Source organism: Schistocerca nitens, chromosome 9, assembly GCF_023898315.1.
Source record: "Schistocerca nitens isolate TAMUIC-IGC-003100 chromosome 9, iqSchNite1.1, whole genome shotgun sequence".
NCBI lineage: Eukaryota > Metazoa > Arthropoda > Insecta > Orthoptera > Acrididae > Schistocerca > Schistocerca nitens.
Genome location: NC_064622.1, coordinates 446,538,774 through 446,552,987, shown reverse-complemented (window position 1 = coordinate 446,552,987; position 14,214 = coordinate 446,538,774). Strand labels below are relative to the sequence as shown.

Sequence of the window (14,214 nt, the reverse complement as noted above, 5' to 3'; positions counted from 1 at the left end):
TACACAGCACCTAATCAACTCCTAAAGTTGAGCCAAATTTTTTTTTGCATGCTTCTTTTCAGAGCTGAATGTTTGTTTATTTATTTATTCATCCAGGAATTATCTTATCATTATACAGGATTTAGTCACCATCATGAAAATAAAACACTCAAATATACAGACACACACAATATGTACGTTTTTACGAGAATAAGTGACAGACTGTGGCTCTTCTGAAGAAACCATCCCAGTGTTATCTGAAATGAATCAGGTAAACCTACTTCAAGATAGCCAAAAAGAGTGAACTCCGTCCTTTAGAATGTTCAGATCACGTTTTAACAACTCCCCTATAGTATAATGTTCTTTTGTTCATACACAATTTCCACAAGATAAATTGCAATATAAAAATAGTTTTTGCATCTTTCTACACTATTACTGCACACTGTGGAGTCCACAACCACAAACATGTCCCTGCTATACCCCTTCCACTCCAATGAGTCGGCCCAGAGAAATGACTCCAGGATCACAAATATGCTACAATGTTCCAGGCACATTTCTATTTCCTTCTTTCAGTCCATCTAGAAAACTGAGTCAACATCCACCCACAATTAGTGAGATGTTGAGCTCATGAAAATGACAAGACATTAGTATTATACACTATAGACCCTGGCACACGATTTTCTTGTAACAAACTTAACATTGTGGTCATGTGTAATAATGTTACAGGATGTTGCTGTTGTCCTCCTCATTATTAACCACTACTCCGAGCTGGCTAAGTAATCTTTACTATGTACACTTTCTATACAATGTTATTTCTTGATAGAAAACGCTGCTTTGAGATTTTAGTTTGTTTTTCCTTAGTATATCCAAGTCCAACCCAGGTGTTGTTCCATGAGTAAAAATGGGAATTATTGGTGAAATTCTTACAAATGTTTTTCCTGATACGCAAAATATATTTGTTGATGTACTCACTTGGCACAATAAGGATGCCTAGTTCTTTTTTAGATAGTTGTTTATAATGAGCCTATCACTAGTTTTAGTTACTATTATTAGGTCTTTTCTGCAGTATGACAAGTGTGTCATGTTTTATGCCTTTAATATCAAAAAATAGTCCCCGCATTCGGATCTCCGGGAGGGGACTGCCAAGGGGGAGGTTACCATGAGAAAAAGATTGAATAATCAACGAAAGGATAACGTTCTACGAGTCGGGGCGTGGAATGTCAGAAGCTTGAACGTGGTAGGGAAACTAGAAAATCTGAAAAGGGAAATGCAAAGGCTCAATCTAGATATAGTAGGGGTCAGTGAAGTGAAGTGGAAGGAGGACAAGGATTTCTGCTCAGATGAGTATCGGGTAATATCAACAGCAGCAGAAAATGGTATAACAGGTGTAGGATTCGTTATGAATAGGAAGGTAGGGCAGAGGGTGTGTTACTGTGAACAGTTCAGTGACCGGGTTGTTCTAATCAGAATCGACAGCAGACCAACACCGACAACGATAGTTCAGGTATACATGCCGACATCGCAAGCTGAAGATGAACAGATAGAGAAAGTGTATGAGGATATTGAAAGGGTTATGCAGTATGTAAAGGGGGACAAAAATCTAATAGTCATGGGTGACTGGAATGCAGTTGTAGGGGAAGGAGTAGAAGAAAAGGTTACAGGAGAATATGGGCTTGGGACGAGGAATGAAAGAGGAGAAAGACTAATTGAGTTCTGTAACAAGTTTCAGCTAGTAATAGCGAATACCCTGTTCGAGAATCACAAGAGGAGGAGGTATACTTGGAAAAGGCCGGGAGATATGGGAAGATTTCAATTAGATTACATCATGGTCAGACAGAGATTCCGAAATCAGATACTGGATTGTAAGGCATACCCAGGAGCAGATATAGACTCATATCACAATATAGTAGTGATGAAGAGTAGGCTGAAGTTCAAGACATTAGTCAGGAAGAATCAATACGCAAAGAAGTGGGATACGGAAGTACTAAGGAATGACGAGATACGTTTGAAGTTCTCTAACGCTATAGATACAGCAATAAGGAATAGCGCAGTAGGCAGTACAGTTGAAGAGGAATGGACATCTCTAAAAAGGGCCATCACAGAAGTTGGGAAGGAAAACATACGTACAAAGAAGGTAGATGCGAAGAAACCATGGGTAACAGAAGAAATACTTCAGTTGATTGATGAAAGGAGGAAGTACAAACATGTTCCGGGAAAATCAGGAATACAGAAATACAAGTCGCTGAGGAATGAAATAAATAGGAAGTGCAGGGAAGCTAAGACGAAATGGCTGCAGGAAGAATGTGAAGACATCGAAAAAGATATGATTGTCAGAAGGACAGACTCAGCATACAGGAAAGTCAAAACAACCTTTGGTGACATTAAAAGCAATGGTTGTAACATTAAGAGTGCAATGGGAATTCCACTGTTAAATGCAGAGGAGAGAGCATATAGGTGGAAAGAATACATTGAAAGCCTCTATGAGGGTGAAGATTTGTCTGATGTGATAGAAGAAGAAACAGGAGTCGATTTAGAAGAGATAGGGGATCCAGTATTAGAATCGGAATTTAAAAGAGCTTTGGAGGACTTCGGTCAAATAAGGCAGAAGGGATAGATAACATTCCATCAGAATTTCTAAAATCATTGGGGGAAGTGGCAACAAAACGACTATTCACGTTGGTGTGTAGAATATATGAGTCTGGCGACATACCATCTGACTTTCGGAAAAGCATCATCCACACAATTCCGAAGACGGCAACAGCTGACAAGTGCAAGAATTATCACACAATCAGCTTAGCAGCTCATGCATCGAAGCTGCCAACAATAAAAGTATACAAAAGAATGGAAAAGAAAATTGAGAATGCGTTAGGTGACGATCAGTTTGGCTTTAGGAAAAGTAAAGGGACGAGAGAGGCAATTCTGACGTTACGGCTAATAATGGAAGCAAGGCTAAAGAAAAATCAAGACACTTTCATAGGATTTGTCGACCTGGAAAAAGTGTTTGACAATATAAAATGGTGCAAGCTATTCGAGATTCTGAAAAAAGTAGGGGTAAGCTATAGGGAGAGATGGGTCATATACAATATGTACAACAACCAAGAGGGAATAATAAGAGTGGACGATCAAGAACGAAGTGCTCATATTAAGAAGGGTGTAAGACAAGGCTGTAGCCTTTCGCACCTACTCTTCAATCTGTACATCGAGGAAGCAATGATGGAAATAAAAGAAAGGTTCAGGAGTGGAATTAAAATACAAGGTGAAAGGATATCAATGATACGATTCGCTGATGACATTCCTATCCTGAGGGAAAGTGAAGAAGAATTAAATGATCTGCTGAACGGAATGAACAGTCTAATGAGTACACAGTATGGTTTGAGAGTAAATCGGAGAAAGACGATGGTAATGAGAAGTAGTAGAAATGAGAACAGCGAGAAACTTAACATCAGAATTGATGGTCACGAAGTCAATGAAGTTAAGGAATTCTGCTACCTAGGCAGTAAAATAACCAATGACGGACGGAGCAACGAGGACATCAAAAGCAGACTCGCTATGGCAAAAAAAGGCATTTCTGGCCAAGAGAAGTCTATTAATATCAAATACCGGCCTTAATTTGAGGAAGAAATTTCTGAGGATGTACGTCTGGAGTACAGCATTGTATGGTAGTGAAACATGGACTGTGGGAAAACCGGAACAGAAGAGAATCGAAGCATTTGAGATATGGTGCTATAGACGAATGTTGAAAATTAGGTGGACTGATAAGGTAAGGAATGAGGAGGTTCTACACAGAATCGGAGAGGAAAGGAATATGTGGAAAACACTGATAAGGAGAAGGGACAGGATGATAGGACATCTGCTAAGACATGAGGGAATGACTTCCACGGTACTAGAGGGAGCTGTAGAGGGCAAAAACTGTAGAGGAAGACAGATTGGAATACGTCAAGCAAATAATTGAGGACGTAGGTTGCAAGTGCTACTCTGAGATGAAGAGGTTGGCACAGGAAAGGAATTCGTGGCGGGCCGCATCAAACCAGTCAGTAGACTGATGACAAAAAAAAATTACCCGCTGATGATAGAACTCTAAGAGCATATAGTGCTGACGACATTCTTTTTGCCAGTATCTTTGTGTCTTCCTTTCATGTTAACCGACAATCAATGCTAATTCCTAAAATCTTCAAATGCATTTATTATACAGTCTAGAGGCTTGCCATCTAAGCTTAATGTGACAGAGTTGTTTTCCCTCTTAGTGCTGAAAAGCATTTTTTAGTTTAATTTATGCTCAATGTAAATTTATTAGCCTAGATACTGCCCAATTGTAAACATCCCTGAGGGTTTTATTTGCCTTTTCCGTTGGGAGTTCTGGCGTTTTTACAGCGACTATGATGTTGGTATCAGCAAAGAGAACTTTTTCTCCCTGCCTTATGCTGCCTGGAAAGTCATTAATATAATTATATTAATAACAGAATATGACCCAATACATTACCTTGAGGGCACTATGTTCATACGTTTCTTGCATGACAATTATTTTACTAAAAATTTATCCATCAGCAGTTATGTGAACTCACTCAATCTTTTGCACCCCCATTCACCAGGTAAGACTGGAGCCACTTGTTTGCTATTCCTCTTAATGTTTCTAGTTTGTTTAGCAGTATTTTATGGCCAACAGTGTCAAAGTTTATGACCAATCAAAGAATATGCCTGTAACAAAGTCATAGTTGAGAGCTTTATGTACCACTTTTGTGTATTCTGTAACGGTCGATGTTGTACTTCAACTACAGAAAACAAACTTTACTTTGTAAAGGAGGTTGTTTTTATTCAGATAACTCATTAGTTCATCTTTTATGATTAATTCATTTATTTTTGAGAACACAGACAATACTAGAACTGGCTTGTAGTTTACTACACTATCGGCATTATGTTTCTGTAGTAAGGACACAACTAGCACATGGTTTAGGTACTCTGGAAATACACCTGAACTAGACTCATTTATTTTGTTTGTTAATGGGGTTTGTGCGCTGTCTATGCACACCTTCAGAACTGACACTGGAATCTCATCTATGCTTGCTTACTTATTCTTAAATTTCTATATTTTTTCCTGACTTCAAGTTTTGTTGAGGAACTCATCATCATTGTGCTTGTTGTTTAATTCGTTGTGGGTCCTACAAGTGTTTTTGGAAGATTTTGTTGCAGTTTATCAAAAATACCACAAAAATAATCATTTAAAAAATTTGCCAATTCCTGTGGATTTTCTATTACTTTACTTCCAGCTTTACTTTATACGATGTCATCCTTGTGTCAATCTTTTCCAGTTTCAAGTCTATGCATACTACTTTGCTTTTCTTTTCTCCAGCACATATTTTTTGTTTTTCACAGCTAGCGCTACCCCACTGCACATCTTTTCATGCCTGTGATAGCAGTCTAGGGGCTGTGGATCATGTAGTGCTTTTGTAAACAAATGAGAAATTTAAGTGTCTGTGAGGACTTTCAAATACCTGAATTTATCCATCTAGTTTCTGCTGCTGCTGAAGTGGCTACTTTTGGAAATGTAAGCTCAGAAATTAATTTAAATAATGTTCTGAATTTAGATAACACAGCATCCACATTGTTTTTGTTAAACATTTCTTCTCATGTTTAATTTGCATAATGCCCTAGAAAAGTTATGTATTTTACATCAAGAGAAGATCATTTTGTAGGCCTGCAATTTTGTGGGTTTTACCAAACCTGTCTTTAACTTTATTACCTGATGATATTGATGAGAGAGGCCATAATCTATTTATAACACTTAAAAATTTTCCTCGATAATACCTGAGAGAACTAGGTCTAAGACTGATGACCTTTTTGAAACCTTAGTAGTGATGTTTGCTATCAGTGCTAGACCAGAAGTGTTAAAAATATCCATTTCCTTCCCCCTCTCTCTGACCTTGACCTTGTTGGGGTCATTAATACAAGCAGCGCAGGAGAGATCTCTCCAGCTGCTGGGCCTATGAGGATGTTAGCTTCAATATCAGTATTTCTCACAGTTTTAATATGTGAACATGTGGGACTGCAAAGTTTCGGATGATTAAGATTCCATAGTAGTATTCTAATCATAAGTCAATTTGTCATAAATACGAAATTCTTCTTTCGTCTTAAAAGTGACTGTGGCATAGAAAACAAAACAGCACACTGTTGTATATAAAATTTCTGTTTAAGATTATATATAAGGAGGGAGAATAGATATGGAAGAAACAATATATCCAAAGGTTTAAATGCCCTAATATCTTAGTTAAAACTGACTACTAGGAAGAAAATTAAATTTTACATTTCCACAGCACAGCATTTTATTTCTTGCAACTGATTTGAGCACAAAATCTGTACATTGTTGTTTAAAAACACATACAGCCTATGCCTGTCTGAATGTTTATTAGAGTATCGTGGAATAATACGAAGTAAAACAGTCAATGACTTTCCAAGTTTTGCTAATATTTCCCCTTTATATACTAAAGATGTATTTACATATTGCATACATTTAAAAATATACAGCCAATGTCTGTCCAAATGTTTATTACAGCCTTATGCAAATTTTGAAATAAACTGATCAAGAAGTTTTCAACATTATTTCCTAACAATTTTCCCCTTTATGTATTAGATATACAGGGTGTACATAAAGTCCGGGAACAGTTTCAATTATTTATTGCACAAGAAACAAACATTGTACAGATATACATGTCATTTTGAAGAGACACCCTGAAAGTTTTTTTTCATGTATACCACCACAGCATAGTTTGGCAATTTGCCGATAGTCAGTGCTAGTCGCAAACATGGTGTGGGGCGAGCTTTCTGTGTGTTGGAGTTCGACAAAAACAAGTGTGCTATGGCTGTTTAACGGATGTTTAGAACCAAGTACGGTAAGAGGCCACGAACAAGGAAGGCCATTTATCACTGGCACAACAAATTCATTACGACAGGTTGCTTGTGCCCGACAAAGAGAAGCAGATGTCCCAGTGTGAGTGAAGTGAATGTGGAGTGCGTATGAGACACATTCGCAAGGAGTCCAAAGAAATCAGTATGTCGTGCATCCCGTGAACTCAAAATAGCTCCAATCACTGTGTGGAAAGTCCTGTGACAGAACCTCAATGATGACGACAAAGACAAGCGTTTTGAGTTTTGTTCGCAGTTGCAACAATTGAATAAGTACGGGGATGGCATTCTTGATCGCTTAATTTTTAGCGATGAAGCCACTTTTCACACTAACGGAAAAGTGAACAGGCATAATTGTCGAATCTGGGGTACAAAGCATCCACACCACTGCATTGAATTTGAGTGCGATTCCCCAAAGGTTATTTTTTTGTTCCTCGCCATGTTGAAAACTGTATGGGCCATTTTCCTTGTCGAGAATACTGTCACTGGATATTCCTACTTTGACATGTTGCACTGGCTGATGACTCAAATGCACATGGATTCTCCGTTCATCTTTCAGCAGGATGGGGCTCCACCCAATTTTCATTGCAAAGTTTGTGGGTACCTGAACACGGAGCAGCAGCATCGATGGATCGGCCATGCTATAGAAGGAGACAGCTGTTTCATGAAATGGCCTCCCAGATCTCACTCTGTGCGACTTTTTTCTGTGGGGACACATTAAAGATCTGGTGTATGTACCGCCTCTACCACATGATGTAGCAGAGCTCCAGGAGAGAATACAGAAGTGACTGCCAGAGTCGACAATGCCATGCTGGGACGGGTATGGCAAGAATTAGATTACCATATTGACGTCTGCCGGGTCACTCATGGTTCACATGTCAAATGTTTGTAAAAAAAACTTTTAGAGTTTCTCTTCAAAATGCAATAAGTATGACATCTGTACAATGTTTAGTTCTTGTGCAATAAATAATTGAAAGTGTTTCCAGACTTTATGTGTGCCCTGTATATTTATGTAGCTTATGACCATCCAAAAGTTTGAGTATCATATAAAAATGAGAAATAATCCACGCAAGAAGTTTTCTGTGTTTTTTACTGGCAATGTTTCACCTTTATGTACTACATGTATATTTATATATGACATATATTTAAAAATCTGTGGTTAATGCCAGTCTGAAACTTTATTAGAGTAAACTGTACAAACTGAAAAAAATCTGTCAAGAGCTTTGAGATATTTACAATGTTTAATAGAGTATTGTGTAAGAATTTGCGTAAAAATGTCAAGAATTTTCAGATTTTTGGTAACAATGTTAAAATACAACTAGCCTTCATATAGCAGTATAGATTTCCTTCTCAGTACCTGTGTTTGTATTCATGTCCCACATGTTATACGATAGTTTTTGGGCTGAGACTCTACAATTTCTTGAGGAAAATGCCTACCTTACTACTACATTAAGAGTACACACACAGAACGATTAACTTTTTATTGATGTCTAACTTTGCTAGTTCAGTGGCTACCAATTCAAAATATTTATCTAAACCCATTGTGATCAGATCTCCAGCTATACAAGGTGTGTCCCTTCTGACGTAAATCCACAATCCCCCACATTTTAACCCTCTTGTAACCCCAGTCACATTTATGTAACAAAGTTTATTTGGATGTTGGCTCATTCTGCATGAAATGAGCCAAGTGGTCATTTTTTGAAAATCAGTACAGTAAAGATTTGGGATGGTTATACACTGACAAAATATCAAATTTAATGATTTGAAACTCATTTTTATTGTATTCAAGATATTTAGCTATGAATTGTCATCCCAAAGATTGTAGTTGACTATACTCCATAAACACCAAAAAAACTTCGTTATACTGGTTGAACTGATATGCTGTCTGTGAAACGATGATGCAACAATAAGTGCCTTACTGTTGAACAAAAGGTTTCCTTTACATCCTGCACTGAATTTTTTTTCTGGTAAGCTTCCTTTTAATTTTTTTTCTCTTTTTGAAAGTGACAGGGATTACTGTCACACTCGTGACAAAAAAGGAAATAAAGTTTTCTTCTTGTTTGAACAAATACTTCAAAATTTTTAATATTCTAGGAGAGTGAGGTTATGAAAATATATTAACTTCTAAACCTATTAAGTTTTGGAAATAACTTTATTTTATCCAAAAATGTTGTCACGGGTGTGACAATATGCACACATTTTTAAAGGCATTCCAGCATAATGAAATACCAGTATATAAATTTTAAAACGAGCTGTTTCTGTTCATGTGAAATCTTATACTGGTGAGATTTCAAATAAATACAGGTCTACTGACATTACAAATAAATGTAAATAATGTATCTTGCATTCCCAGATGATGACTTCTTCAACAGAAAGAATGAGAAAACTGCGGGATAAAATGAAGGAAGATCCACTGAAACATAAACACTTAAAGGAGAGAGAAAGGGACAAAATGAGAAGAATGAAGAACAGATAGCAACTGCTGATGAACCAACGCAGTCTACTAAAAAAAGAGAGAGAATGATAAAAGTAGACAAATGTTGTGTAGAGAAAGGAAATGTAAAAATATGGCAGAAACAAACCATACCAGTGAATTAGGATCTTACAAATGTTCCCAGGCATTAGGCAAAGCTGAACATAAGGCAAAAAAATCACTTCCAAACAGACCAAGGAAACAGACTGCTGTTGTCAGAAAACTGATTAAGGAACTGAATCTCACTGACATTAAAAGAAATGTTAAGATATCCTCAAAAGGGTCAAGAAGTTTGCCAACTGAAAAAAGAAAATTAGTTGAGTATTTTTGCCAAGGTGATGTTAGTCGATACTCCTGGTATTCACGATGTAAAATCTGTTAAAGACCGTAGAAGTGGAAAACGAGTACATGTTCAGAAGCGGTATATGATTATGACTGTGAGGCCTATGAGGAATTTAAGAATTCAAACTATGATACTCCATTAGGAAAGTCAACATTTTATGAACTAAGGCCAAGTCATGTACTACCAGTTTCAGAAACACCTAAATGTGTGTGTGTGTGTGTGCAAATACCACACAAATTTTAAATTTCTAACAGAGCATTTCACATGTGGTTCCAGATTTTCCTATTTCTACTAAAGAGTTGCTTCAGAAAATTACTTGTGATGTAGAAAATGAGGATGTTGTTGTTGTTGTGGTCTTCAGTCCTGAGACTGGTTTGATGCAGCTCTCCATGCTACTCTATCCATTGTATGACACAAAAATGCAGAAAGTGCAAACATGACCCGTCATCGTGGTTGACTGATGAAAATTAAGATAAAATTCTGTCCTGGAAGCAGTGGAAGGACTATGATGATATGCCAAAGTTGGTGGAAAATACATCAACACGGAAAGCAGCCACTGAAGAGTTAGAGGACCAGATGTCAACATTTAAAAAGCATTTCTGGATAAGAGAAAAACAAGCCAAATATTTTGAATCTTGTAAGAAAGAGGTTGCAAAGCATTATGTTGCCATGCAAGTTGACTTCGCTGAGAACTTTTCTTTAATGTTACAAGATGAAATTCAGGCTGCACACTGGAGCCATAAACAAGTAACATTATTTACGTGCTGTGCATGGGATAGTCTATACACTGTTTCTTCTTATGCAATTGCAAGAGATTATCTTTCACATGACACATTTGCAGTTTGGTCCTTTCTTGAAAAAATTATATCACATCTAAAACAGCAGAATCGAAATATACAAAAAGTTCATGTGTTTTCGGACAACTGCACTGCACAGTTTAAAAATAAATTTACATTGTCCTACCTCTGCTGTACCAAATCCTGTTTGGGAGTTAAAATTGAGTGGAACTTCTTTGCCGGTTCACACAGCAAAGGGGCTGTTAATGGGATAGGGGGAACAGTGAAGAGAACTGTTTGGAGAGGAATCAGAAGTCGGACAGTGGTTGTGAATGATGCAAAGGAATTTTCAGATCATGCGCGTGGTAAATTGAACGAAGTTCATGTTCTCTTCTTTTCAAGCAGTGATGTAGACAAGAAAAAGGAGCGGCAGTCAAGGCTTTGGGAAGATGCCATTTAAAGTGCTTTCTAACCATTATTTTCAAAACTATAACAGTCACCCTATTTTAGCTGCAGAAACATCTGACAGTGAAATGACAAGATATGAAATCTTTTGAGAGATCCCTAAATCTAAGAAATAGCTGAAATTTTCTGAGGTTTATTCAGATTATGAAGTGTCTAATGTTCAAGATAACCAAGCAACATCAGAAAATGAAGTACAGGTAACCATAAATCCAACTAAGGAAATTAAAGCTGGAACCTTTTTGATCATCAAGCTACAGAGTGAGAGGGGAAATGTATAGAATTTTGTTGGTGTTTGCCAATCAGTGTGTGTGGCCGATGAATCATGGTCATGCTTTTGAAACCATGTGAGTAAGAAAACAAACTCTTTTGTGCTAATGAAAATGACATTTCAATTGTTTGTTTACAAAAGAATGTTGTTAGCATTTTGAGTCATCCAGAAATTCAAATGAAAGGAAATGGAGTTTTTTTATTGCTTTCATGAAACTATTGAAGCATTTATTTCTGTGTATATCTCTTAGCTAGTTGAGTATTCATTCCTTTATTTATTTAATATGACAATGCTTCATTCTCCATATTGTGTATTATGTTGAGCTAACAGTGTGTTTCAGTTGAATATGAGCTGTCTGTTAGTGTCTATTAAAGAAATGCATTTTTTAAATTAATTTAACACCACATGTTTTTTTTTTTTTTTGTACTGCAAAAAAATGTAATGAATCCATTAACATCCTTTAATTCTCTGAAATATTGAGAGAAATTTGTAGATGTCACACCCACGACAACAGAAATTACATTATTACTTTGAAAAGAATGTAAATTTCTTTCTGATATTTTCATGGCTAATGCAGTAAGTTTTTAGTATTATACAGTTATTAATCTGTTTGCATATAATCATTCAATTTACAGATTTTTCCCTGTAATGGTCAATGTCCTACATTGCACTTCTGAATTTTGTCACACCTGTGACGTGTGATTTTTGTTTAATAATATACGTTTCCATAAATTGCCAAAAGAAAATTATATTCAGACTTAGTAATGTAATCAATTTCCTTTTAAATGATATATATTTAAAGAGGAACATTTAATATGGGACATTTTAAAATTATTACACAGTTCATTTATAGAGTTCACTGTCACACCTGTGGCTATGGAATCAGTCTGTTACTGATCTGGAGTGTGTGGTAGTTCACCAATGTCCATTGATACACATTTGTACAAACATCACATTCTATGACATGTACTAGGAACAATTGTACAAATATTATTTTTGGCCACGTTTGTAGCTTTTTAGGTGCACCAGTGAAGTTGGTTGCCATCTGCTGCACAAGGTATGTAAGATCCTTTGTTTATGTAAATAACTTTGTTACACCACTGAATGCACCTTAGTAATAAACCAATGCAGAAAGCAGAAATTTGGGGTTATACATTTATATTACTAATGCCAATACCAGCTGTAACACTCTGCTAACAACACATTACTATAAATAATAACTGCTGAGGGCACTTAAAGGTTACATTACTTGTATGTACAGCAACTTCCTCATTCACATGACGATACCACTATATATGCCGTATTTCAGTGCCTCTATGTTAGTGCTCTGTAACACATACTGCAGTGTTGTTCAAAGACTGTAATTCAGCTCTGAGCTGGCGTACTTTTAATAAAGTACGCCAGCTCAGAGCTTAACAGGGTGATTATCTTAATGAAGAATAATTAATTTTCGGCAAATTTTTGGGGTGTTTGTCCTGATTTCATTTTCTCTCTTGATAAATTGTGAGTGCACAGTCCCGTATGGCACATTCTTTCTTCCATATGCATTTTTATGATATCTCTAAACAAGTTGAGATAGTTTACAGGGAGGGGAACCTGATATCAGTTATTCTAAAAAAAGGCCTGGTCCTCAAGTTACTCCTCAAACTTTGACACTATTGTGTCTCTATATAGTTTGCTGAACTTTTAAATCTTTATACTTGTTTTAGCTGCCATCGTATATGGTTAATGTTCATAAAATTGCCCCATTGTCTCAGCAGGTTCAACGTGGGCATTCACAAAATTATATCTGTATACCTTGTAACGTACAACTGCGCTACATCCTGCTCTATTTCGACAGGCAGTTTTACTCGCCAGTAAGCAAATTTCAAACAAACATAACTGCTGATGACAAAGAAGGGTTTTCGTACTGACAGTCGTGTTTAATACATCATAATGGCGGTACTCCGTTTCAGCCCAAAACACATGCAAATCGTTTATATGCATATTGCTTGTACTGTTTGTGTGCCTACGTGTCAGTTGCAGCAATCTGTACAGGTACATGATTTCTGGGGTTGATGCAATATTAAATACTGTAATACGAGTAACTGGTTAGTGTGTGACCATACCAGTGTCAAGTAGCATTCGTTACGAGCATTATGCTGTAAACATGTACATGATATGCTGATCAAACAATGACTTACAATCACCGTGCTTTCTGAATATATCCTCAGCTTCACGTAACAATTCTTCATTAATCTGTGGCAACAACGCTATGGCTTTATTCTCTGTTTCTACCTGCATTTTTTTATCTAGTAGGTTATAACGGCAATTGTTAAAATCACAACCTCCCTAAACGCAAATCAGTTCGCCTTACAGCGAACTTATCACACGTAAGTATGTCACGTACTCGTTTCGAGCAATTCCTGTTGTTCTGACTACTGACGCAAGCATCTGATTCTGATCCAAGGTTCGCAGTTCGCGCCGCCAACGATTAAAATTTGCGCCCTAAGGTATACAAAGAGTTTCGTTCACGAATATATGGAAAACAAATGTTACATCCTCTGCGAAGTTGATCTTTGAGAAATCAGAACTGTACAACTGGCGTTCGGCTCAAATCGGTGGATTTGTCTGTGGTGACAGATTGGGCTTGAAGGAAAAACATGGGGGTATCGCCGCTTACACCGAGGGCTAGGTTAGTTTGAAAGGTGATAATTTAGTTGAGAGTTAGCGGAGCCAACAAGTGTGAAAGCCAGATAAAGATTGTGGGTAGAAGATTGTAGCCTCAAATTAAAAACTAAAACGCCTACATCTGACTCCAATGAAATTAAGTATGAATGAGAAAACATTGATAATAACAGAAGACAGCTAATAACGAAAAACTAGAATGGGATTCTGCTTGAAAATTATCATGCCGGTACTGATTATAGATTTACATTATTCATCAGTGTGCTGTAAGATACATTCAAAACTTGTTCCCCTAAGGAAATGAGAAAAAAAAGAGAGAATTTCCAGGGACATGGCCTCATATCTG

General features: G+C 36.9%; 1 protein-coding gene across 1 annotated transcript in view; it reads right to left on the bottom strand.

Moving 5' to 3' along the window:
- LOC126203869 (zinc finger SWIM domain-containing protein 7-like) overlaps positions 1 to 13,679 on the bottom strand; it is a 63,516-nt gene extending 49,837 nt beyond the window's left edge. The window contains exon 1 of the mRNA XM_049938249.1: positions 13,385 to 13,679. Coding sequence (XP_049794206.1) covers positions 13,385 to 13,484 — 100 coding nt within the window. The 5' untranslated portion in view covers positions 13,485 to 13,679. The remainder of the gene's footprint in view (positions 1 to 13,384) is intronic.
- Positions 13,680 to 14,214: the final 535 nt, after the last annotated feature.